The sequence below is a fragment of the Triticum aestivum genome, chromosome 2A (genome assembly GCF_018294505.1).
Source record: "Triticum aestivum cultivar Chinese Spring chromosome 2A, IWGSC CS RefSeq v2.1, whole genome shotgun sequence".
Taxonomy (NCBI): domain Eukaryota; kingdom Viridiplantae; phylum Streptophyta; class Magnoliopsida; order Poales; family Poaceae; genus Triticum; species Triticum aestivum.
The window spans coordinates 204,595,995-204,623,804 of NC_057797.1; the positions used below are offsets into that span (position 1 = coordinate 204,595,995).

Sequence of the window (27,810 nt, forward strand, 5' to 3'; positions counted from 1 at the left end):
GAGATGCGACTGGACCGTTTTTTCGGCGCCGACGCGAAAAAATCGTCTGGGGAGGCCTTTCTTGGGGCGTGGCTGAAGATGCTCTTAGTAAACGTTATTATATAGCCAAGACCGCAACCAACTGGTACTTTGATACACGAAAGCAACACCTGCACATAAAACTGAACCTCATTTATCTTATCAAACACAACGTCATCTCAATATAGTCAAAACGAAGGAGAAAAGAACACGCTGAAAATATTTAGCTCCGGTCTTGTAAACCTCCTAGTTCTACTAGTAGGATACAGAAGTTTTAGACTTGCCTCCATTTTGTGCTCCTTGTTACGCGGCAAACCTGTGGCGTTGGTTTCAGTTCAAGGGTAGGCGAGGAGATAGCGAATGAGGCAGCGAACCAGCGCCGCGCACGGCGGGTGGCTCGCATCCACCGGTGCTAGTTCCGGAGGCTTCGGGTTTGTCGCCTCCGGTGATCCATCCGCATTGTCACTTTCCAGGTGCACAACGCAACGGGACGACAGATGACCAACCGAGCCAAGCAAACCAGCGCCCCAAAATTTGGTTGGAGTTGCGCGTGGAAAAGAACACTAGCGTGCAAATTCGCAGCCATTTGTGGGAGACTGCAGCCAGCAGCGAAGCAGTACGACTCGACGTCCTTGCAGACCTTACCCTACTCGTCTCGCCACAGACGCAGCCGCTAACATCAGTGGAACCGCTGGTGCAAAGCATGCCAGCATTGGAAGTTTGGAACACATGATCTGATCTGCGTGGCTAACTGAACCCTTCATCAGGAGCAGGGCTGTACTGTCATGTCACACGCCGTAGCGGTTAATTAACAGACTTGGTTCGTCAAAACTTTGTTCCTGCACATGTACCGAAGACGACAGCAACCTGTTTGAAATATCACAACTTACACATGTTTGGGTACCAACATCATTAGCAATGCCAGTTCTCAACCCTGTACTGTAATATTATCCATTTGTCTAGAGAGCATTACAATTTCAACACCTCGTTCTGCCTGACATGCTCACATAGGACCTCGGAAGAACAATAGCATTCACATATGTCCATATGAGGCGACACTCGCATTGTTTGCCCCAAGCTATCCAGAGGACGTTTGCTAGGCCAAAGGTCCTGCCCTCCGCACCCGAACACGCTCGCCGTTGAAATGGATGTACTTCCACTTCTTCAAGTATTTTTCAAGGACAGGCTTCTGCTTATCTTCCTGGCCTGAAGTTGCAAATGCTCGTCCGATTCTTCTTGTTGTATCCTCGTCTGGACGCACGCCCAATTCTTCCATGTCAGCATATATCTGAAATTGGCGAGGAAGAATTAGACTAAAGTCTCAACTTTGACCAACCAACTAGACACTACTTAAATGCAATTGATCATTAAAGCACAATAGACTGTCCCGCGATTGATATCATTAATTATTAACCTAACAGTCAACATATCTCCTTTCCAGTTTATTAGGATCATCTAAAAGTCTGCAATTTTTCAGTTTGTAAGGCCTGCAATAATTATCGCCCCTTGTTTATTTGCTCGCTGGCCTTTGGGGCATTTAATTTCTGCCTAATTTTGATTCTCAATGTTGCTTTAATCTAAGGTCCAACACTTAATTAGAACCCTCCTTGGTTACATTTTTACATGAGCTGAATCTATAAACTAAAAAAGAGAGAGCCTGGATGTAACAAACTCAAGTAGTTTGAGATGAACCACACATTTAGCCTTAAATACTACAGCACATGATTCTCAAAACGAAACACTAGAGCAAATGTGTTAAAACTCAAATTTAACCTCCAAAACTTTGTCTGGAAGATGGCGCGTGTTGTAAATCTGGATCATCCGAGAGAACAACTTCTTGGGCACTGAGCGTGTATAAGTTTGTAAGATAGTATTCCAAATTGACTCAGCCTCATCTACTCTTCCATCCATAGAAAGAGCCAACAGCAGTGTATCGTACGTTGTCCATGTCAGCACCTGACCTTTACTCATCAGCCACTTGGTTACCTGTGAAACCATTAAAAATTAAGAGGTAAGTGAGAAAATGAGCTTGCTGAAATTATTTATTTTTTGTGAATTACTGTGATCTATTCTAGACAGGCTACCAACTAACTATAATTTAGTTCATAATAAGTTACCTGGATAATCTGTAGCCATTTTCTTCGCTTTTTCAACATCTCCAAAGCTTTAGCCGCTGCTATAATAGGAAATTCAGACTCAAAAGCAGTCCACCTATCCAATGCACCATAAACAGCTTCTTTTTCATTCGGTAGTTTTGAAACCTAAGAGAGATGGTTCCATAAACTGATTTGAGCACAGATCAGTTAAGCCCAACAATACCATTGCTAAAAAAAAGATGCTTACACATAAGAGCAATACTAAAAGAAAAGAAAATGCCAAAGAGATCGCTTTGTGAAACTGATTTCACACATTTCAGCATGGAAATGTGAAAACATCATGATCGAGTGGCGTTATATCTTACAGTATTAACAAGACAAAGAGCCTTCTTCCCTGACCCAGCCGAATCCTTCCTAATCCACAAACGGTGGTCCTTGTTTGGCTTCTTTGACACCCTATGACCAAAATAAATGCAATTTAATTTGGTAACTAGTGAAGAGCATCTCAGAAAACATATCACAATCTTGGTAGCAGTTACTGCAAACTGGAGGGCCCACGTAAATCCAAACAATGCAAACAAGTTGTATTCTGATACAAAATGACCCGCAGAAAACCTTCCCTGGGAAACTCCCTCTAGAGCTCTTATTTTAGCTTTGACTGTTCAGCAGTTGTGCCTTTTCTGTATATACACATCAAGTGCTCTTAAATTCATCTCTAGTTATTCAATGAGTGTTAAGATAAGAATGAATGTATGGTCGCTGTATTATTTCTATATGGTATCAGAGTGGTCGATGTTCATGTCCCACCGGACTAGCTCTATTCTCCTATAGTTGAACATACTTGCTAGTTCAAGTGAGAAAATTGCTCTCATTATACCATATTGGCGAATCAGAAGAGACCAGACACACTGATCTTGACATTTGTTGAATAAATCATCATGTTTTCCCTCGGTATACTCTTTAGCTTACTATGTTTTACCGTAGTGATTCTTCATTTGTTGTAGACTTGTACTTCAAGTGATCATCACTTCACTTCTCTATTTATTCAATGAATGATATGTTAAGTGTATGTTGTTTTATTATATTCTCTCATCTACTACCCCTATAAAAGCACGAGAGGGCGGAGAACCAATACATCTCAACCGTCTAATGGAGAGATCTGACGATCAAAATCATCTCAATGTTTAATGTTTAGCATCAACCACGTGGTTAGTGTACGGTTAAGCCACTAAACTTTCCTCCACGCAGCAACCCACGCCCTCCGCTTAATCCTCCTCTGCCCCGCTGCATCCAACGCGCCCAGCCGCCCCTCCGCCCCGCTCCTGGCTCCGCGCTCGGTCGCCCCTGCTCCCCGTCCGCCCTTGCTCCTCTACCACAGCCAACACTCCACCAGTGCCCGCCGCGCCCGGCCTCCCCCGGCGTCCGCGCCCGTCCGGCCGCCCCTGCTCCCCCGCCAGTCCCCGTCCCAGACGCCGCCTTGCGCGCCCCCGCGCCCGGCCGCCCCCAGCGCGCGTCCGCTCCACGCCTACCCGCGCACGTCGCCGACGGCCCTCCATGCCTCCCACGACATGCCCATGGAGCTCTTTCTGCAACAAATCCCTCACCAATTGGAGCGCCAAGGAAACCCATATCCTTTCTCGTAAGTAATCATCATCAATAAGGAGCGAGTATTTATGCTCAATTATGTGCGTATACTGATTTCTTCACTTCCCCATGGATTTACCTTCACACAGATGAATAATCATCATCCACCTGCATCTCCATTACGATCAGAAGAATGTTCTCCATTTAAGGACCTGACAATCACGCCTAATCATGGGAATGCAAATGCCCTAGGTGAAAATCTGCGAGAACAACTGAATTGGGGTCAAAATTGGGATGCCCAAGTGTCTGATGAGAAGATAATGGAATACAACAGGAAGCGACCTACAACCCTCTCCATTGCCCAAAGTAATGTAAGCTAGAGGAATTCTTATTAATGCTTTAGTCCAGTTTAGAATCTGGTAAGGGAAAGGATACAATGTGCATGCATGTGAGTTGTATACATTGCATTCCACATGACAATTTCATTTGGCCTACTTACATGCCGTCAGAAGCTGGACATGGACTCCATGCAAATATATAGGCCTGCAAATAATTAACAAAACGATATACTAAGACATATCCATATCACTAACAAAGAGTGTAACTGATTTTCCCTTGATCTATTCAGCCCATGTCTTGTTAGCTCGGATCTTTATTTTGAGCATATGTTTCGTGTTCTACAGAGCATTCACCATTTTCTTTTTCTTTGTGGCCGTATATATTTTTGAAAAAAAATTATGATCTTGTTCTGGATTGATGGTACTACCAATAGCATACATGTATTTTTTACTTTCTCATGTTTTTAATTTTAGCTCGGCCATCGTTTGTAATGCGGCGATGCCGTATTTGTCAGAAGGTTGGTTTTAGTTTCTTGTTCATAGTTAATAATCATGACATATGGTAAGATGTCTTTATGGGCTCATATGTACTCTATGAAAATGTTACATGAAAAGCATTGCTAGGAATTTGAAATTGGGATGTGTACTGCTTATTATTTCCAATTTTGCACTATAGACTCACAATCCTATGATTAATCTTTTTGGTTGACTAGCACAACATTTTTTGATTGTGACCTCATTCTTAGATAGTTAAATGTGGCAGGTTGCAGAAATTCAAATTCACTATCTCTTCAGAATCAATGCAAATTCACTGAATGCTTCGTAGCTTCGTGGAATATTGCCGCTTACATTGCAAATACTTGATCCTTGATAGCTATGCTATGTTGATCATGCCAATAAATGTTTGGAGACAGGAAACATCATGTACAAGTTATAATATATAGAAAATATTTTTTACGCACCACTAGCTCCAAGGAATTGTTTCCTCTACTTGAAACATAGAGGTGAGTGTTTGATACTCCTTTAATCATGTATCTCCTTACTGAAACTGAATGCAGTTTTTGTTGGCTTGGAGGAATGTCTGCACCAATCCACCACACTCGAATTAGGGGATCACATACAACGTGGTGGCAAAAATTGAGGTGATGATCCATCAGGTTCGCCTCATATTTGTTTTTGGGAATGACTTAATTGGTCCCAGACACTTTTTGTGGCCTAGAAAATATCGTAAATGTTCACCGGTCAGCCGCCTCCTCCGCGATTGACTCCCTGCAGTTATTGACCCAGCACGTTGATTGCTCTACCCCATATACCCACTTCATTCTTGCCCTAATATATTAACCTACTGTCACGTTGATCCGTTTATCTATTTTGAGCATATGTGGCATGGTCTACAAGGTATTCAGTTTAGATTTTTCTTATCATGGATTCAGTTTTTTATTGTAGTTTGTGGGGTTATTTTAGTTACTAGCTTGCAACGATTCAGTTTATCCACTGCTGCTCCTAGAGGGTGCATTTGAATGATGAGAAGGTGGAAGTTAATAACTTCATATGGTTATCTGATTTCTCTACGAGTGATTTCCTTCTGTTTTGTTCGTGCAAGCTTGATTTATATGCGCTCACATGGTTAATGCTCTCTTGCAGTATATGCATGCAAGGCACTGTTTGGGTTGGCTTGCATTTATGGGTATGTGATAAATCTGAAAGAAACTTATGCCATGTATATCATGTACTACCTGAAGTTTTTGCAGCCGTTGAATGTAGAACCCTTGAAATTTTTCTTATGTACTTCTAATTTTCTCCGAGCAAAGACGTTTAACCTACTTAAGGACAAACATACATATATTTCCACAAATTATTTTATGATCCATGTCGTAAGAGTCTTTCTATCTACCAAACTATATACTTGTCATGAACTGGAGTTTTTTGGTTTTCCTTTTGTGTACATATTGTGTATGAAATTGTTCTTTTAGAGAAAGGAAAATTTAGTATGCTAAATACTTGTCATGAACTGGAGTTTTTTGGTTTTCCTTTTGTGTACATATTGTGTATGAAATTGTTCTTTTAGAGAAAGGAAAATTTAGTATGCTAAATAAGAGGACAGACTTAGAAAATGTTACATTAATTTGTTTACATTATAGCTTTTGTTCAGTTGATTGAGTTTCACGGTGCATGTGGATAAACTGAATCGTTGGCAATAGTTGAAGGAAGATTCAGGGGTTGAGCATTAGGTACGCTGCAATCATGTTGATGCTCCTCAAGATCATGCCGCCATTATTGTTATCCTTCAGAGGGAACTTGACCTACTAATCAGCAATGAATTTTATTGGTAATAAACCAACATCCTACAGTTCTACAATCAAATTTTAGTTGACTGTTGTCTTACTATATATTGTAGGTAATTTTTGTTCTTATATTTTTATGGGCCTTAAGATTAACTTATCGTTATTCCATTTCACAATCCCAAAGCATGTAAAAATATTACTTCCTCCGTCCCATAATTCTTGTCGTGGATTTAGTTCAGTTGAAAGATTCATTGTGGATTCACTAGATTCATGGTATCATTTTAAGACAGATTTATGGCTATGTCATACAATACGTAGGTAGGCGTGTATGATTCTTTTTCAGTAAAAAGTATTGGTGCAGAGCTAGAAGAAAACCTTGAGATGGTCCAACTTTTTGTAAGTGTGCTATTGTTAGATAGTGATTTGCATGGTATCTCGTATTTTCCTATGATTATACGTGTGTTACACGTGCACGCTTACTAGTACAGCAAAAAAGGAAGTTTATTCTAATGTTCATCTGAACTTTTTGTATCACCATCAGGTGAACACAGCTTGCTAGTTCGGCTGAGCAGAAAGATGGTCCACTCTGATAGCATTTTGACAAACAGAATGATATCAATCACACTCATCTTGCCATTAAATAGAGGGAGACACAACTCATGGACTTGAGATGTGTTTATCGATAACAGAGCATTGACAATCTGGTACAGTTCGAGAAATGAAAGCAGCGTACATAAGGTACTCACTTGAGTGGTTTTCCCTTGACGTAGGACATTGCTTAGAGAGGAACGTGGCCACATAACATAGGAGTTAGCTCTTCAACAACAATATTTCAGTTGTATGGCAAAGAACTTAATCTATACGAGGGAATATTTAGAAGATAACAGCAAAAGCAACGGTGTTCGTTTATTTTTCCCATGCTACTACTCCTATAATTCCCCTTACGGTGTTCTGGCAACATTTTGAGTCATGTGACATAGATTTGCACCAATGTGGAAATATCCTGAAAGAAATTGGTGTTATAGCACGTACCGGTAGTTTGACCTTTGACGGACGTGCGATACACGCTTGATTTTAGGATCAAACTCCACGACATTGTCTCGCCTGACAATAACGCATGCGATCACAGAAGTTGGCTCCTTATAACACAAAATCAGCATGGTCATCGAGGAGAAAAGGGGAGAAACAACATTGAACTATTGGGCCACCTACACCTACCTTCTATACTGTTATAGGGAGCTATGTTCTTGTTTCTCCCCTTTTCCCCTTGATGACCATGCTGAATTTTGTGTTATATGGAGCCAACTCCCACGACCTGACAGACGTCTTTGTTAAGAGACACAACGACATGGAGTTTGATCCTGAAATCGAGCGGGTGTACCTCAAATCTGGCAAACCACTGGTATGTGCTCTACCGACAATATCTTCTTCCAGGATGTTTCCATATTGGTGCACATGACCCAAAATATTACTAGAACATCATAGAAGGACCTATAGGAATAGTAGCATGGGGAAATGAACAAATATTGTTTACTTTTGTTGTTATCCTCTAGATATGTCCTCAAATGGATTAATAATCCTACAACTAAAATATTTTTGGAGCTAGCTTCTATGTGACGAGGTTCCTGCCTACGCAATGTCCTACATCAAGGGAAAGTCACTCAAATGAATGCTTTATATCTGCTGCTTTCATTTCTCGAACTGGTGTCAATGCTTTTCCTCTTAGATACATACATGCTACTCCCTCCGTAAGGAAATATAAGAGCGTTTAGATCACTGTTTAGTGATCTAAACGCTCTTATATTTGTTTACAGAGGGAGTATGATTCACTCAATCCCAACAGTAGAAGAATCCTCTCCCCACCCCCACCCCCCACCCCCCTCTTGAGCAATAATTAGATTAGTTTGCTTTGCCATTGTGCTACTTTTGTTATTGCACATCAAGTGTTCTTCTACCAAATCTACTTATTTATATGACAAGATGTAGTCCTTTTGTATTCTTCTACATGGTATCAGAGCATCCAGTCTTCATCTTCATATGAGTTCACTATGCTCTTTGAACGGAGCTGGCTAGTTTAGGTGAATGGAAAATCATTTGCTCTGACACCATGTAGGTGGATGGAACGAGACTAAAAACTCGGCTTATCATTAACTGAATAGACAACTATTCTACAACAAGACCACTATGAGCAGCAACAGAAAATGCACACCAACAATGTGCTTTGTTTTCCCCTCTTGAGCTGTTTTTTAGATTACTTTGTTTTCCATTGTGCTTCATTACCACACGTCAACTAATCATTCATTCATTTCCATGTATGCAATGAATGAAAGACAAGTGTGTGTGGTCTCATTGTATTCTCCTACATTGTATCAGAGACATTGATCTTCATGTTCATCCAAACTCGCTCTGTTCTGCTAAAGTTGAACATACCTTGATATTTAGGATGAATAGGGAAACTGACCGATGTGATACAATTTGGCAGAATAGGACCACACACACTCATCTTATCATTAATTGAAGACGTACACAACAAGAGAATTTGACGTGTGACACTTTGGCAGCAGAAGAAACCAAACGTTAAAACACAGCAAAACACCCTCCATCACTCATTCATTTTCCATACAATCCTAGGAAAGGACCGGGTTCCACTATCAGCTGATAATGGAACGAAAAGAACAAAATAGGATCCTGGTGCAAAAGTAAAAACAGAGCTACGCTGCCGCTGAAGGCTAACAGCGAAAAACCAAGTCCAAAAGTCCATCACCCACCCATGCCTTCCCTATGTGAAGTGTTCTTCTACTTGAATCTATTTATGCATTGAATAGCAGATAAACATGAGTAGTCTAATTGTATTCTCCTGACAGTATCAGAACAGTAAATCTTCATGCTCATTTAACCTATCTAAGGACAAAGCCTGCTCTAACATAAATTGGATTTCATGCACCACTCAATTCACACACTGCTCCACCCCCCTCCCACCCTGAACCCTTGTGTCTAGGATTCACTAGGCCTAATTCATAGACTAGAGATCAGCACAGCTGTTCTTTTCTTTATATCATTGTTAGCTAAAACTTGAAGCATTGGTACCACAGTGACTTTTATTTACCGATCAGTTCATTCAAAGCTTAAATTGATAAGAGAAGGTGAACAGTAAACTTTAACAGGCTTTCTCAAATAGCAATATATGTAAATCCACCAGCATATCAATGCCCATATAAATCCAATGGTCACAGAAATTTACTCGGACAGTTAGAATTTCATAGAGAACATAAAACAAGCAATGAGAAAGACATGTAAAAAGAATCATATTCTATATTTCAAAACCCCAAAGGCAAGATGCTAAGTATATATGTGGAGAAATGAGGACGTATGTCAGCAAATTACTTCTGATGGACTGGAGGTGGGATGACTGACATGCCATCATCACCAGCCCCAACATTCATCACGGTAAAGAAAGAGGACCTTTGATGTATGGAATCAGCACATTGCGGCGCATGTGCTGAACAATAATATGTAAAAAATTAAAACTTAGATGTAGATGAATCGAGTTCTCTAGCAGAATCCTGACAACCAAGTAAAACGTCAGGATACAGGACTTGTCAAATTTTTCATTTACAAAAACAAAAACAAAAGTTGTGCCAGGTACCACCAAATGTAACAATAAGAGTATGTACCCAGTGAAATTACACCTAACACCACATATTGCTGCTCCATATCCTAAACAGGACTACCGCATACTAATAACAAAGTAACATGTAGAGGATCAGAAGTTAGTCTTCAGCATGTAATCTAAGTCCTAACTCAACTCTCGACATCCAGAACAAGGATTCTTCAACAATACGCTGTCCAGGGTCAGTAAACCATGTTCAACCACCTCACATAAAACCACTTTTTTGTACGCCGAACTGCATCACCTAATCATGCATAACAAATCAGGGAGCTCCTTTAATAGTAGAATTCCTACTAGACCAGACCGACTGCAAGTGACAACTGAGGAAGCGCACGACGCAGAAGGGACGCGCAATCCAATCCAATCCAATCAACAATCATCAAATCCGCTCTCACCGCGACACAGGCAGGCTGCAGCTATAGCCGTGCGCTCGGACTCGCTACCTTGAAATACTCCGCAGCTTGCAGCTCGAGCCGAGGAGCCGCTCACTACCCCCATTTCCTGAAGCCCAGACGCAGGCCACGAGAACCAACAAAGATAAGCTGGAGAAAACAGATTATCCGCTTACAGCGCTCGGCTGGTCGTAGGGTGGCCACTTCCTCGTCCTCCTCCCCTCGTCGCACTCGCCACCGTCGGCGCCGCGAGGCGCGGCCCTAGGCGGAGCGCGAAGGGACCCGCCGCCATTGCGCAACTAGCCCGCAGGCTATGGTTGGTGAACGGGTTGCTATGGAAAACGAGAACGCGATAATGCAGTCAGCTTTTTTTTCTTTTTTTTTACACTTCAATCCTCCTTTATTCTTTTTTCGATTTTTCGAGAAAACTTCTGATCTACAAGCACTGTAGCAAGCCAAAGGAGACCGCCATCATCGCCTCTCCCTCATCAAAATCGGTCAAATCTTATTATAATAGACAGTCAAAAAATCATTGTGCTAAGGACGTGTTCGGATCTCCTCCTACCCCACCCTTCACAAATTTCTGAAGCGGGAGCCGAGCCGAATGATATATCAGCGAGAAGCTGGCTTCCGAAAGGTAAGGCCGAGGCCAGTGCAAAAATGAGGAGCGACGGCGGGCCAGCTCCACCAAAACTTGGAATCTGGAGTTCGCCTTTTTACATCTAACTGCCACCGCCAAGTGCCTTCAGATCGAACCGGGTACGCTCGCTAGAACAGATCGCTCCTCACTCCCTCGATCGAATCGGTACAGGGCTCCTTCTCTGGATCGATAGCCCAAGCCGGGCTGCCTCCAACCGGCCCAAACTGGCCCAGCAAGCTCCCAGCTGGGCTGCAACGTTGGGAGAAGCTGCCGATGCTCCCGAACTCTCCTGCGATCGCTAGATGGAGTTAGAAGAGAGGAGAAGAAGCTAGATATGTGAAGTTCTCAAAAGCCAGAGAAGTTCAGAACAGGCCCTAAAGCTTCATAGAACCAGTGCACTGGAACAACAACCGTCGTTATTCATTTTATCAAAATGGTTACATCGTCTACGAGCATAGGGATTACAACAGTTGGGGCCAAATCTGGCCAAGTATTAAGAGGAGAGAATCTAGCTCCCTCCCGATCCCCAACTCCTCCTCCAGCGCGCCGCCCCCTCCCACCCCGCCGGCGCTCCGCCCCTCCCTTCCCCACCGTGCGCCGCCCCCTCCCTCCCCGCCGGTGCACCGCCCCCTCCCTCCCCCGTCATGCGCCTCCCCCCGCCGGTGCACCGCACCCTCCCTCCCCCGTTGTGCGCCGCCTCCTCCCTCCCCCGCCGTGCACTGCCCCCTCCCCGTCGGCGCGCCACCTCCTTCCTCCCCGCCCGCGACACCCCCGCCAGACGCACCCCGATGCCGCCGGACCAGACCCATGCCGCGGCGACCCCAACTTACGCCGCCTTTCTTCTTCCTCCAGCGCGCAGCCCCGCCACCCCCTCCCCCCAGCGCGCAGCGCGCAGCCCCGCAGTCCCTCCCTCCAACGTGCCGCCCCGCACCCCTTCCCCGAGGAGTTCATGTATTATTGCCTGAGGAGTTCATGTGTTACTGGCCAGTAAGTAAACCTATTAATCACTCTCAAGTGTGATGAAAAAATGGGCAGTAAATTGATGAAAAAATATCACCGAGTTCAAAACACGCCGAGACACGCGACAGCCACCCCAGTTCGGGCGTAGTAAGCACCTCAGTATGAGTTAAAAACGATGGTCCGTTCGGAATAAAAGAAATGACAGAAATTCAAATTGTAAAATTCAAGCAAAAAAAGAAACCCCCTGAAAATCCTGCTTAGTAAGTACCTCAGTACAAGTCGTAAAATGAGAGAAGTTCAGAACAACGTTGTCAAAAAAATGTTGAGTTAAAAAAGGAAACAAAACAAACACATTTTCTTTTTAAATAAAATATCATTCAGTTCGATGATACAAACCATACAAGTACAGAGGCGACGATACAGTAAACCGTTGAAAACTTACGAGAAAAATATTAGCAAAAAAACAGAGCAAAGTCTAGTTAGTGAAAACATGCTTAGTACAAACCCATGCAAGCATCAGTACAAATACCCTTTTTCGAAACCATTCAAAATTAATCTAAAAAAATAGCTCAGTACAAATGTACATATATATCAGTACGACTACTCTGTTTTTCACACGAGAAAACAGCAGGAACCGTCATGTCGTATTCAAAATTACTCTTAAACGGTTGCGAAGTAGAGAAAATGTTCAACATGACTAAGTTTCGCATTTTTTATAGCTATCCAACGGTATATTATTTGCCATATTTCGATAAACTTTTTAAAAAAATCACGTTCAAAATCAAATTTGACCGTATTCGAATTCGTTTTTAAACCGTAAGGAATTAGAAAAATATTTCTATACGAAAAAGTTGCGCATTTTACATAGCTTTCCAATGCCGTATCATTTGCGTCAATCTGACAAACCGTTTGCAAAAAAATCGCGAAAATACGTTTCGTCCAGAATTAAACTGTTTTTTAAATTACTTTTAAATCATATAGAATTAGAAAAAACAATACATATATGGAAGATGCGGATTTTCACCAGCTTTCCAACGCCATCTTATTTGCTCAATTCCGACAAACCGTTTGAAAATTGAGTCCAAAATACGATTCACGTTTTCGGTTTTGAAAAAAATGGTTTTTTTCAAAACTGCTCTTAAACCATAATGATTTTGCAAAAACGTTCAATATACTTGAAATATGGTTGTCAAGAACTTTCCAACGATATATTACACGCCACGTTTCAACAAAAAAATTACAAAAAGTTTTTGAACTAAAGAAGACGATGTGTTAAACACAACTGAAAGCATCAGTTCAACCGTTTCGAAAACATCAGTTCAACCACCTGAAACCGTTAGTTCAAAAAGGGTAACAGAATAATATTCTAGTACTAGTAACAGAATAGCCCAGATGTATATATATATTATCTAAGTTAGATCTTAATTTATTACTACCAACTCTCTGTGTCAAGTCATGTCAAACCTGAGTGCTAAGGCCTTTGCTATGAAACATCGTATGCGATAAATTTTTCATTTGAAACCCTCAATACTGTATTGACTGCCCTTTGTAACAAGTCTGCATCAAAAGCCGCATCCATATTTAGCTTCACATAATCTTGTCCTGATTTCATCCAACCCCCAATTATAACCATAGTCTTCGGGGAGCAGGGTAGACAAAAAACTGCATCAAGAGCTTTCACAGCTAAACATACTTACAAAGTTGATTGGCATTGTTCACCATGAAGGAATTTCATGCATTCCCACCATAAGTACCAAGCTGTAGTCGCTACAATTTCTTTGAAACTTGACTGCCTTATTACAAAGACATCATCATGCTCAGCAAGGTTATCATGAGTGTTGACATAGTTGAGCTCGATCTTCTCTCACCTAATGTGATCCCGGATGAAGTGATACAGAATCTCTATATGCTTTGTCTTGAAGTGTTGTACCGGGTTGAGAGAAATCTTGATGACACTTTCATTATCACATCAAAGAGGCATTTTGTCACAAATGACACTGTAATCCTTTAAGGTTTGCCTCATCCATAGAAGTTGAGCACAACAATTATCGGCGGCCACATACTCCGCTTTGGTGGACGAGAGAGACACATAAGTTTGCTTCTTAGAAGACCAACTCACCAAAGAGCAATCAAGAAATTAGCACCCTCCGAAAGTTGACTTCCTATCCACTTTGTCTCCCGTCCAATCCGAGTCCGAAAAGCCCACAAGGTTAAAGTTTGCTCCTCTTGGGTACCATAAGCCAAAGTTTGGGGTATGAGCCAAATATCGAAATATTCGCTTGACGGCCACATAGTGGCTTTCCTTAGGTGCAGCTTGAAACCGTGCAAAAATTCCCACACTCAACATGATATTCGGTCTAGATGCACAAAGGTAAAGCAAGGAGCCAATCATGGAGCGATATACCTTTTGATCCACCACTTTACCATTGGGATCTATGTCAAGTTGGCATTGACGGGCATTGGAGTGGAAGCCGGCTTGACATCACTTAGCTTGAATCTCTTGAGCATGTCTTGAGTGTATTTGGCTTGGTTGATGAAGGTTCCTTCTCTTCTTTGCTTGATTTCAAACCCGAGAAAGAACTTCAACTCTCCCATCATGGACATCTTGAACTTTGAGGTCATGAGAGTGGCAAATTCCTCATTGAAAGCTTTGTTAGGGGAACCAAAAATAATATTATCAACATATAGTTGGCATACAAACAACTCCCCTTTGACCTTCTTAGTAAAAAGAGTGGGGTCGATTTTCCCAATTTCAAACCCACGATCTTGCAACAACTCGGTAAGGTGCTCATACCATGCACGTGGAGCTTGTTTAAGGCCATAGTGTGCCTTATCGAGTTGGTACACATGATTGGGGAACTCGGTATCCTCAAACCCCGGGGGTTGTTTGACATAGACCAACTCATTAATAGGACCATTAAGAAAAGCACTCTTCACATCCATTTGTTGCAACTTGAAGTTATGATGAGAAACATAAGCAATCAACAAGCGAATAGATTCAAGGAGAGCAACGGGAGCGAAGGTTTCACCATAGTCGATACCCTCGACTTGGGAGTAGCCTTGTGCTACCAAACGAGCCTTATTGCGAACGATAATTCCATGAGCATCTTGCCTGTTCTTGAATATCCACTTGGTTGCAATGACATTATGGTTCCCCGTTGGCCTTGGCACTAATCTCCACACCTTGTTGTGCTCGAAGTTTTTGAGTTCTTCATGCATGGCATTGAGCCAATCCGGATCCTCGAGCACCTCATAGACCTTTTGGGGTTCAACACAAGAGACAAACGCGTGATGTTCACAATAGTTTGCTAATAGTCTATGAGTGCTTACCCCCTTTCTTAAGCTTCCAAGAACATTCGTCATGAGATGATCTTTGGTAGTGAGCTTGAATGCAATCTTGGCAGCACAACGCTCCAGTTCCTCCTCAAGAGAGAGAGAGTTGAGGAGCGGTAACTTGATCATATTGAGCGTCGTCTTGAGCTTGTTCTTGATCTTGAGCTTGCTCTTGATCTTGAACTTTCTTGGTGGTGAGAACTTGGCCTTGGGCATCACTTGGTGGTTTACCACCATCTTGAGGTTGATCTTGCCCTTGATCTTGTTTATTTTATTGAAGGCCTTCATTTTGTTCTTCAGAAGTGTGTGGGTCTTGGGTTGGTGATGGTCCCACTTAAGTGGAACATTGTCCTTCTCCTTCAGCCACAAGGGGTTCCTCAATCGGTAGGATATGACCAACACACACTTTTCTTATGGCTTGGGGAGGAATTTCATCACCTACATCACAAGTACCACTTTGCTCCACTTGGGAGCCATTATTCTCATCAAACTCCACATTACACGTCTTCTCAATGAGTCCGTGGACTTGTTGAGGACATGGTAAGCATGAGAGTTTATAGCATAACCAACAAATATGCCCTCATGAGCTCTAGCCTCAAATTTAGACAAACGAACACCTTTCTTGAGAATGAAACACTTACACCCGAACACCCAGAAGTACTTGAGGTTGGGCTTGTTACCGGTGAGTATCTCATATGGAGTCTTGTTCAAGCCTTTGCGGAGGTAGAGCCGATTGGATGCATGACAAGTGGTGTTGATGGTTATGGCCCAAAAGTTCTATGGAGACTTGAACTCTGCCATCATGGTCCTTGCCGCATCCATCAATGTCCGGTTCTTCCTCTCTGCTACACCATTTTGTTGAGGGGTGTAAGGTGCGGAATATTGATGCTTAATCCCCTCATCACTAATAAACTCGTCCAAGGTGTAGTTCTTGAACTCGGTGCCATTGTCACTTCTTATCATCAAGATCTTTGCATTGTGTTGACGTTGAGCTTCATTTGCAAAGTCGATGACGGTTTGTTGGGTCTCACTCTTCCTCTTGAAGAAATATACCCAAGTGTATCTTGAATAGTCATCCACAATCACCAATCAATACTTTCTATGCCCAAGACTATCAAAGGATGGAGGTACAAAGAGATCCAAGTGAAGGAGCTCCAAGGGCCTCTTCGAATAGATGATAGTCGTGGGAAGGTGAGCCTTCTCATGTAGCTTTCCTTCAGTACAAGCATGATTTTTGGCAAAACTAACATTTGTTAGTGCACGGACATGGTCCCCCTTGAGAAGACTTTGCAAAGATCTCATGCTGACATGGGCTAAATGGCGATGCCAAAGCCATCCCACGTCAACTTTAGCCATTAGGCATGTCGCGGTCTTAGTGGGTCACTCCGAAAAGTTAATAACATAAAGACCATTCTCGACATGCCCAACAAAGGCTACTTTAAGAGTCTTGCTCCACAAGAGGGCCACGGTATCAATATCAAAGAAGGTGGCAAAGCCCATGAGTGCAAGTTGACGAACGGAAAGTAAATTGTATGCAAGGGACTCAACAAGCATGACTTTCTCGATCGTGAGATCATGAGAAATGACAACCTTGCCAAGACCCAATACCTTGGAAGACGAGGCATCACCCCACTCGACATTGGTGGGCATAGATGAAATCTTGTGCACGTGCACCACCAAGTCCTTGCTTCCGGTCATATGATTTGTGGCTCCATTATCAAGCAACCATGATCCCCCACCGTAAGCAAACACCTACAAGAGATCGATGCTTGGTTTTAGGTACCCATTTTGTAATGGGTCCTTTGATGTTAGTAACAAGGGTCTTAGGAACCCAAATAGACCATTCAAAGTAATCATAAGGAGGGTTAAAGTCGCCGGCTTTGTTGGAAGGGGTGGCATTGCCCTTCTTGACACCACCACCCTTCACATTGTTCTTCTTCTCCTTAGAAGCACCCTCTCCCTCCTTCACAAAAGTTTGCTTGAGAGGAGGAGGTCATTTGGCCTTGTCATTCTTCTTCTTGTTCTTGGACTTGGGTGCAAACCCAATTCCCTCCTTGGCCACAACTTCCTTTTGATTGCTCAAAAGGTCGTTGAGGTTCTTCTCACCTTGTATGCAAGACACAAGGCATTTCTCAAGTTGCTCCTTCAACTTTGCATTCTCCTCCACAAGATGCACATGCTCACAACACGGGTTAGTAGCATTTGCATTATCAATTAAAACCATGTGAGGAAAAGTGGCTTTTTCCTTGGTTAGCTTCACTTGGTGTTGATCATGAGACTCCTTGAGGCTAGCATGAGCACCCTTCAAGGCCTTGTGAGCCTTGTCAAGTATGTCAAACTCCTCCTTGAGTCTAGCAAGGTCAACCCCAAGTTTGGTCTTCTCGGAATTGAGCACACGAGATACAACAAGAGCATGATCAAGATCTTTCTTTAATTTAGCATGATCATCGTTGTGTGACTCCTCAAGAGCCAAGCGATGACCACGCTCTTCCTCAAGCGCATTAGAGAGATCCAATATCTCATCGGCATAGTCATGACTATGCCCCTCCATCTTAGAGATGGTGTCTTCGTGAGCCTCGATCATGTCATTGGCTTCACCAAGTTGTTCCAAGAGAGCAACAAAGTGCTTCTTGGTTTTACCCTTGAGCTTACTTATAAAAGACTCAAATTCATTCCCTTCCTCATTAGACCCTTCACTTTCATCAATGCAATCCGTCAAAGAGGGATTAGTAGTGATGGTGGTTTTGATGTTGGGGGTTACCTTTGTAACGCCCGAGTAATTAAGCTACAGTAATCCCACGCTAATGGTGCCACGTTACCTACGATATTGTTGCTAATCAATCATTAGATCAAAATCGGTCCAAAATTCAAATTCAAAATTTGGTAAAAAAATAAAAGTTTTCAAAAGTTAAATAAAAAATGTTCAGGTAGTGCTATAAATTGCCTATTTAATTATGGTGTAATAACCACATTTTTATAAAGTGCCTAAGAATTTTAAAATGGATTAAAACAGAAAAGAAAAATAAATAAAAGGAAAAGGAAAACATAAAAACAAAAGAACTAACAAAAAAAGAAAAAGAAAAGGGAAGCACCCCCCGGGCTCCGGCCCAGCAGGCCATTGGGCCACCCACTCGGCCAGCCCACCCTACCCCCCACTTCCCTTATCCACCCACCCGGTGTAATCCTAACCCCCACCGACGCCCCACTCGCACCCCACTCCCCCCACTCGCTTTCCTCTTCCTCCCCGATCCAGATCGGATCGAGGGGAACGCCCCCCCCGACGCCGTGCCCTTCGCCGTCGCCGCCTGGAGACCGCGCCGCCTCGCCGGACTTCTCCGTCGGCCTGCTTCCCTGCCGCGCGTCGTCCTCATCCCCTCGCCGCGCCCCGTTGCCCCGTCCCCTATGCCCACCATGAGCACGCGCCTCGCCCCTCTCCCTCGCTCGCTCACCGCGCCGCGCCCGCGCCGTCTGCGTTCTCGCCCGCGCCGCACCCGCCGCGGTCCGTCGCGGTTCGCACGCGCGCGAACCACGTCGCCCTGCCACGCGTGCCCCGCGGCCTCTGCCGGCCGGCGCCCCTGCTTCACATCGGCGCCACTGCTCCACCCCCGACCGCCCGTGCTCGTCTTCCCGTGCCGCGCTACTGCTATTGCCGGCGCCGCTGCAGCCACCGCTGCTGCCTGTCTCGTCTGTCCCTTGCAAGCGCCGCTGCTCCCCGTTGCTGCTTCTTGCTCGCCGCCCCACCTCCATCGTGAGCCGCAGTGGCCGCCCTGCTGCTCCGGTCTCTGCCACTGCGCCGCTCGTCACCGGCCCCGCGCTGCTCCACCACTGCAGCGCCCGCTACTGCATCGACGGTCGTTCGGGCTGGGCACCAGCGCCCCTGCGCCCGCACACCAGCAAGCCCGCGCGCCCGCTTAGGCCCCCGGGGCCACAGACAGCTGGGCCCGCCCTTGGCCCTATGACAAGTAGGGCCTCAAGCCCCCAAAACGTTTTAACAAAAAAAGGATTTTAATAAAATAAAATAAATAAATAAATAATTAATAATTAATTAATTGACTTAATTAATTAATTAAACTATTTAATTTTGATTAATTAAACTAAAACAACTAATTAAGCCTGACTAATTAAAGTGTTAATTAATTAAATAATCAGTCAATGACAGTGGGGCCCACCCATAATTAATTCTAATTAGATTAATTAAATTTGGATAATTAACATGTGTCTCTGACCAGTGGGACCCACCGGTCAGGTTGACCAGTCAACCCCCGTTGACTGCTGACGTCAGCATGACATCATGCTGATGTCATAAATCCATTTTCGAATTAATTTAAATAATTAATTAAATTCCAGAAATTAATAAAATCTTTAGAAATTCATATCTTTTAATCCGTAACTCGGATTAAATTATTTCAACATGAAAGTTGCTCAGAACGACGAGACGAATTCAGATACGCAGCCCGTTCGTCCACCACACATCCCTAGCATAGCAAACACGCAACTTTCCCCCTCTGGTTCATCTGTCCAAAAATGCGAAACACCGGGAATACTTTCCTGGATATTTCCCCCTTCACCGGTACGACCTCGTACCGCGTTAGGGCACACCTAGCATCACACTTTGTCATGTCATGCATCGTCATGCTTTTGTTTGTATTATATTTATTGTTTCTTCCCCCTCTTCTCTCGCTAGACCCCAAGACCGTCACCGCTGCTACCCAGTACGACTACGGCGTTGACGACCCCTCTCTCTTGCCAGAGCAACCAGGCAAGCCCCCCCCCTTGATCACCAGATATCGCCTACTCTACTCTCTATACTGCTTGCATTAGAGTAGTGTAGCATGTTACTGCTTTCCGTTAATCCTATCCTGATGCATAGCCTGTCATTGTTGCTACAACTATTGATACCTTACCTGCAATCCTAAATGCTTAGTATAGGATGCTAGTTTACCATCAGTGGCCCTACATTCTTGTCCGTCTGCCATGCTATACTATCGGGCCGTGATCACTCGGGAGTTGATCACGGGTATATACTTATACATAATATATGATACTTGTGGTGACTAAAAACAGGTCGGCTCGTAGGAGTACCCGCGAGTGGATCTTTGTGGCGAAGCGACAGGGTAGGTTGAGACCACCTAGGAGAGAGGTGGGCCTGGCCCTGGTCGGCGTTCATGATTATTTCAAGATAACACGTTTAACAAGATCTTGGTATTTGGTCTGAGTCTGGCCACTGGCCTATATGCACTAACCATCTACATGGGGACAGTTATGGGCACTCGACGTCGTGCTATTAGCCGAAGCCTTCGTGACGTCAGCGACTGAGCGGCGCGCGCCGGATTGGAACGTAAGCCTGCTCTTGTATTAGGGGGGGCTAGTTCTGCTTCCGGCCGCCCTCGCAACATGCAGGTGTGCAATGTTGGAAATATGCCCTAGAGGCAATAATAAAATGGTTATTATTATATTTCTTTGTTCATGATAATTGTCTATTGTTCATGCTATAATTGTGTTATCCGGAAATCGTAATACATGTGTGAATACATAGACCACAACACGTCCCTAGTGAGCCTCTAGTTGACTAGCTTGTTGATCAAAAGATAGTCATGGTTTCCTGACTATGGACATTGGATGTCATTGATAATGGGATCACATCATTAGGAGAATGATGTGATGGACAAGACCCAATCCTAAGCATAGCTCAAAGATCGTGTAGTTCGTTTGCCGTAGCTTTTTCGTATGTCAAGTATCATTCCTTAGAACATGAGATTGTGCAACTCCCGGATACCGTAGGAGTGCTTTGGGTGTGCCAAACGTCACAACGTAACTGGGTGACTATAAAGGTACACTACAGGTATCTCCGAAAGTGTCTGTTGGGTTGGCACGAATCGAGACTGGGATTTGTCACTCCGTATGACGAAGAGGTATCTCTGGGCCCACTCAGTAATGCATCATCATAATGAGCTCAATGTGACCAAGTGGTTGATCACGGGATCATGCATTATGGCATGAGTAAAGTGACTTGCCGGTAACGAGATTGAACTAGGTATTGGGATACCGACGATCGAGTCTCGGGCAAGTAACGTACCGATTGACAAAGGGAATTGTATACGGATTGATTGAATCCTCGACATCGTGGTTCATCCGATGAGATCATCATGGAGCATGTGGGAGCCAACATGGGTATCCAGATCCCGCTGTTGGTTATTGACCGGAGAGGCATCTCGGTCATGTCTGCATGTCTCCCGAACCCATAGGGTCTACACACTTAAGGTTCGGTGACGCTAGGGTTGTAGAGATATTAGCATACGGTAACCCGAAAGTTGTTCGGAGTCCTAGATGAGATCCCGGACGTCACGAGGAGTTCCGGAATGGTCCGGAGGTGAAGATTTATATATAGGAAGTCAAGTTTCGGCCACCGGGAAAGTTTCGGGGGTAATGGGTATTGTACCGGGACCACCGGAAGGGTCCCGGGGGTCCACCGGGTGGGGCCACCTATCCTGGAGGGCCACATGGGCTGAAGTGGGAGGGGAACCAGCCCCTAGTGGGCTGGTGCGCCCCCCTTGGGCCTCCCCCTGCGCCTAGTGTTGGAAACCCCAGGGGTGGGGGGCGCCACCCTTGCCTTGGGGGGCAAGGCACCCCCTTGGCCGCCCCCCCCCCCCCCCCCCGCCCCCCTTGGCACCCTATATATAGTGGGAGGGAGGGAGGGCAGCCACACCTAAGCCCTGGCCTCTCCCTCTCCCTCCCGTGACACTCCTCTGTCTCCCTGTGCTTGGCGAAGCCCTGCCGAGACCACCGTTGCTTCCACCACCACGCCGTCGTGCTGCTGGATCTTCATCAACCTCTCCTTCCCCCTTGCTAGATCAAGTTGAAGGAGACATCTTCCCAACCGTACGTGTGTTGAACGTGGAGGTGCTGTCCGTTCGGCACTTGGTCATCGGTGATTTGAATCACGTCGAGTACGACTCCATCAACCCCGTTCTCTTGAACGCTTCCGCGCACGATCTACAAGGGTATGTAGATGCACTCCTCTCTCCCTCGTTGCTAGATGACTCCATAGATTGATCTTGGTGGTGCGTAGAAAATTTTAAAAATTCTACTACGTTCGCCAACAGTGGCATCATGAGCTAGGTCTATGCGTAGTTACTATGCACGAGTAGAACACAAAGCAGTTGTGGGCGTCGAAATTGTCAATTTGCTTGCCGTTACTAGTCTTGTCTTGATTCGGTGGCATCATGGGATGAAGCGGCCCGGACCGACCTTACATGTACGCTTACGTGAGACTGGTTCCACCGATTGACATGCACTAGTTGCATAAGGTGGCTGGCGGGTGTCTGTCTCTCCCACTTTAGTCGGATCGGATTCGATGAACAGGGTCCTTATGAAGGGTAAATAGAAATTGACAATTCACGTTGTGGTTTCGGCGTAGGTAAGAAACGTTCTTGCTAGAAACCTATAGCAGACACGTAAAAACTTGCAACAACAATTAGAGGACGTCTAACTTGTTTTTGTAGCAAGTGTTTTGTGATGTGATATGGCCAAAGGATGTGATGAATGATATATGTGATGTATGAGATGATCATGTTCTTGTAATAGGAATCACGACTTGCATGTTGATGAGTATGACAACCGGCAGGAGCCATAGGAGTTGTCTTTATTTATTTATGACCTGCGTGTCAACATAAACGTCATGTAATTACTTTACTTTATTGCTAAAGCGTTAGCCATAGTAGTAGAAGTAATAGATGACGAGACAACTTCAAGAAGACACGATGATGGAGATCATGGTGTCATGCCGGTGACAACGATGATCATGGAGCCCCGAAGATGGAGATCAAAAGGAGCAAATGATATTGGCCATATCATGTCACTATTTGATTGCATGTGATGTTTATCATGTTTTACATCTTATTTGCTTAGAACGACGGTAGCATAAATAAGATGATCCCTCGCAATAATTTTAAGAAAGTGTTCCCCCTAACTGTGCACCGTTGCTAAGGTCCGTTGTTCCAAAGCACCACGTGATGATCGGGTGTGATAGGTTCTAACGTTCGCATACAATGGGTGTAAGCCAGATTTACACATGCAATACACTTAGGTTGACTTGACGAGCCTAGCATGTACAGACATGGTGAGGGAGTCCTGGATTAGGGGGTGTTCGGGTAGCCGGACTCCAGGACTATGAAGATACAAGATTGAAGACTTCGTCCCGTGTCCGGATGGGACTTTCCTTGGCGCGGAAGGCAAGCTTGGCGATGCGGATATTCAAGATCTCCTACCATTGTAACCGACTCTGTGTAACCCTAACCCTATCCGGTGTCTATATAAACCGAAGGGTTGTAGTCTGTAGGACATCAACTCCATATACAACAATCATACCATAGGCTAGCTTCTAGGGTTTAGCCTCCTTGATCTCATGGTAGATCTACTCTTGTACTACCCATATCATCAATATTAATCAAGCAGGAGTAGGGTATTACCTCCATCGAGAGGGCCCGAACCTGGGTAAAAACATCGTGTCCCTTGTCTCCTGTTACCATCCGGCCTTGACGCACAGTTCAGGACCCCCTACCCGAGATCCGTCGGTTTTGACACCGACATTGGTGCTTTCATTGAGAGTTCCTCTGTGTCATCGCCTTTAGGCCCGATGGCTCCTTTGATCATCAACAATGATGCGGTCCAGGGTGATACTTTTCTCCCCGGACAGATCTTCGTCTTCGGCGGCTTCACACCGCGGGCCAATTCGCTTGGCCACCTGGAGCAGATCGAAAGCTACGCCCCTGGCCATCAAGTTAGGTTTGGAAGCCTAAATTACGTGGCAGACATCCGCGGAGATTTGATCTTCGACAGATTCGAGCCACAACCAAGCGCGCCGCACTGTCTCGCGGGGCATGATCTAGCTCTGTCACCGAACAGTATCCCGGAGGCCGCAAACGCACCAGCTCTGACCCTTAATTCGGAGCCAGTTGTGTCAATCGAGGATGAGCGGTTGCACGTCACCTCGGGGGCTGCGATCTCAAAGGCTATCGAGCCGAACGCCGGCCCCACACTCCGCGTGACTCACGACTCCGAGGATCCGGACTCCTCCCCAGACTCCGAACCCCCCGCGCCCCTGACAATCGAATGCGATTGGGCGCCGATAATGGAGTTCACCGCTGCGGACATCTTTCAGCACTCGCCTTTTGGCGACATCCTGAATTCTCTCAAGTCTCTCTCTTTATCAGGAGAGCCCTGGCCGGATTACGGTCAGCGAGGATGGGATACGGACGATGAAGAAGTTCAAAGCCCACCCACCACCCACTTTGTAGCCACTGTCGACGATTTAACCGACATGCTTGACTTCGGCTCCGAAGACATCGACGGTATGGACGACGATGTAGGAGATGAACAGGAACCAGCACTTGTAGGGCGCTGGAAGGCCACCTCGTCATATGACATATATATGGTGGATACTCCAAAAGATGGAGATGGCGATGGAACAGCGGGGGATGACACCTCCAAGAAACAGCCAAAGCGCCGGCGTCAGCGACGCCGTTGTAAATCCCGCCAAAGCAAAAACGGTGATTCCGGCACGGGAGATAATACTAACCCCGGATAACACCGAAGAACACCCACCCCAGCAAGATTCGGCACAGGAAGATGGAGAAGCCAGCCCTCATGAGAGAGCGGCAGACCGAGAGGTCGAGGATGATAACTATATGCCTCCCTCCGAAGACGAGGCAAGCCTTGATGACGACGAATTCGTCGTACCATCAGACCCCGCCGAAGAAGAGCGTTTCAAACACAAGCTTTTAGCCACGGCAAGCAGCCTCGAGAAAAAGCAGCAACAGCTTAGAGCTGACCAAGATTTGCTAGTTGACAGATGGACTGAAGTCCTTGCGGCCGAAGAGTATGAACTCGAACACCCCTCCAAGAGTTACCCAAAGCGCAGGCCGCTACCACGATCAGAGGAGGAAGCACCTACATCACCAGTGCACGACATGACAGATCGGCCACCTCGCGGCCGCGATAGAGAGGCCTCTCGGCCCTCCACCCAAGCCATGTCCCGACGCCGCTCAACTAAGGCACGAGAAAATGCGCCAGACCTGCGAGACGTACTGGAGGATAAGGCAAGACAAACAAGATCGATCTACGGATCGCGCAGGCGCCCTACAGCACGTGACGATGATGTTCACTCCGGATACAACAAATCCGGCCGGGCCGAACACAACAGACATAGCTCTTCCGAGCTGCGTCGTGATATAGCCCAGTACAGAGGCGCCGCACACCCGCTATGCTTCACGGATGAAGTAATGGATCATAAAATCCCAGAGGGTTTCAAACCCGTAAACATCGAATCATACGATGGCACAACAGATCCGGCGTTATGGATCGAGGATTATCTCCTTCACATCCACATGGCACGCGGCGATGATCTACACGCCATCAAATACCTCCCACTCAAACTTAAAGGACCGGCCTGGCATTGGCTTAACAGCTTGCAAGCAGACTCAATCGGTTCTTGGGAGGACCTGGAAGCCGCATTCCTCGACAACTTCCAGGGCACTTACGTGCGACCACCGGATGCCGACGACTTAAGCCACATAATTCAGCAGCCAGAGGAATCGGCCAGGCAATTCTGGACACGGTTCCTAACAAAGAAAAACCAGATAGTCGACTGTCCGGACGCAGAGGCCCTAGCAGCCTTCAAGCATAACATCCGCGACGAGTGGCTCGCCCGGCACCTGGGACAGGAAAAGCCGAAATCTATGCAGCCCTCACGACACTCATGACCCGCTTTTGCGCGGGAGAAGACAGCTGGCTAGCTCGCAGAAACAACTTATCAAAGAACCCTGGTAATTCGGATACCAAGGACAAAAGTGGCAGGACACGTCGGAATAAGCAAAAACGCCGCGTTAGCAGCGACAGCAATGAAGACACGGCTGTCAATGCCGGATTCAGAGGCTATAAATCCGGTCAGCGGAAAAAGCCATTCAAAAAGAATACTCAGGGCCCGTCCAGTTCGGACCGAATACTCGACCGCTTGTGCCAGATACATGGCACCCCCGAAAGGCCAGCCAATCACACTAACAGGGATTGTTGGGTGTTCAAGCAGGCAGGCAAGTTACGAGCCGAAAACAAAGACAAGGGGATGCACAGCGACGACAAGGAGGAGCCCAGGCCGCCGAACAACAATGGACAGAAGGGCTTTCCCCCACAAGTGCGGACGGTGAACATGATATACGCAACCCACATTCCCAAGAGGGAGCGGAAGCGTGCGCTACGGGACGTATACACGATGGAGCCAGTCGCCCCAAAGTTCAACCCATGGTCCTCCTGCCCAATCACTTTTGATCGAAGGGACCATCCCACTAGCATCTGTCATGGCGGCTTCGCCGCATTGGTTCTCGACCCAATCATCGACGGATTTCATCTCACAAGAGTCCTCATGGACGGCGGCAGTAGCCTGAACCTGCTTTACTAGGATACAGTGCGGAAAATGGGCATAGATCCCTCAAGGATTAAGCCCACAAAAATGACCTTTAAAGGCGTTATACCAGGTGTAGAAGCCAACTGTAAAGGCTCAGTAACACTTGACGTGGTCTTCGGATCCCCGGACAATTTCCGAAGCGAAGAGTTAATCTTCGATATAGTTCCGTTTCGCAGTGGCTATCACGCCCTGCTCGGACGAACCGCATTCGCAAAGTTCAATGCGGTACCGCACTACGCATATCTCAAGCTCAAGATGCCAGGCCCTCGAGGAGTAATCACGGTCAACGGAAACACCGAACGCTCCCTCCGTACGGAGGAGCACACGGCGGCTCTCGCAGCGGAAGTACAAAGTAGCCTTCTTAGGCAATTCTCCAGTTCGGCCGTTAAAAAGCCAGACACTGCCAAGCGCGCCCGGAGTAACCCACAGCAGGACCGCCTGGCACGCTCTGAGCAAGCGTAGCAATGCGGCCCCAACCCCAGCTCTCGCGACATAGCGAAACCAGTGCCTCGCGTACATAACTACGCCCTTGAAATACCATGGGCACAGGGGAAGGGGCACAATAACGGCACGCCCAAAATACAGCTTAAAACGTACTAGGGGCTGCCGGATTCTTTTTTTAATTTTTTCTTACTTTCAGGACTCCATACTTCGGACGACCTGTTCGGCAATTCGACTGCCGCACAAACGATGCAAGATCCAGGGAGGCAGACAAGCCATGCCGCATTATGGAACTCCCAGGTGGTCTCTGTTACGAGCAGTATACCTGTTTTGAATACAATTCCGCGGCCTGCCCCTGGTCAGGACATGTTAAATAGTCCAATATCTTTTTGCTTATCGCACTATTTGTATCGTTCGGCTTTGATAAATAGCCTCTCTATAAACAATGCATAGCTTTTTGTCTATTTTTTGCATTATCCTCTTTTCACATATATGTTTATTAAATGACATGATTGCACCCGTACACCATGGTACGGCAAACACGCCAGGGGCTTCAGTACCCCTCATTATGGTGTGAGAAGTCCGTACACTTTCA

The 27,810-nt window shown here is 45.6% G+C and overlaps 1 protein-coding gene across 4 annotated transcripts; it reads right to left on the minus strand.

Moving 5' to 3' along the window:
- Positions 1-865: 865 nt before the first annotated feature.
- Positions 866-10,769, minus strand: LOC123188365 (pentatricopeptide repeat-containing protein At4g18975, chloroplastic). 4 transcript variants are annotated; one of them, XM_044600447.1, is made up of 5 exons: positions 10,560-10,769; positions 2,480-2,570; positions 2,136-2,279; positions 1,792-2,004; positions 866-1,306 (listed from the first exon to the last, which is right to left on the minus strand). In XM_044600447.1, the coding sequence occupies exons 1-5, from the start codon at positions 10,673-10,675 to the stop codon at positions 1,115-1,117; spliced, it is 756 nt and encodes a 251-aa protein (XP_044456382.1). In that variant the 5' UTR covers positions 10,676-10,769; the 3' UTR covers positions 866-1,114. The 4 variants fall into 4 exon arrangements, with proteins under 4 accessions (XP_044456382.1, XP_044456381.1, XP_044456384.1 ...); XM_044600446.1 differs by lacking the exon at positions 10,560-10,769 and adding an exon at positions 7,354-7,496; XM_044600449.1 differs by lacking the exon at positions 2,136-2,279.
- Between the last annotated feature and the right edge of the window lie 17,041 nt (positions 10,770-27,810).

Bases quoted from the DNA above. Each gene is read 5' to 3' on its own strand.
- LOC123188365 (XM_044600446.1), bottom strand. From the start codon at position 7,487: ATGACCATGCTGATTTTGTGTTATAAGGAGCCAACTTCTGTGATCGCA. The intron at 2,571-7,353 runs GTACGTGCTATA...TTTTGGTCATAG, and splicing joins CGTCAAAGGTCAAACTACCG to GGTGTCAAAGAAGCCAAACA. The intron at 1,307-1,791 runs GTTAAATTTGAG...CGCCAATTTCAG, and splicing joins TTCCAGACAAAGTTTTGGAG to ATATATGCTGACATGGAAGA.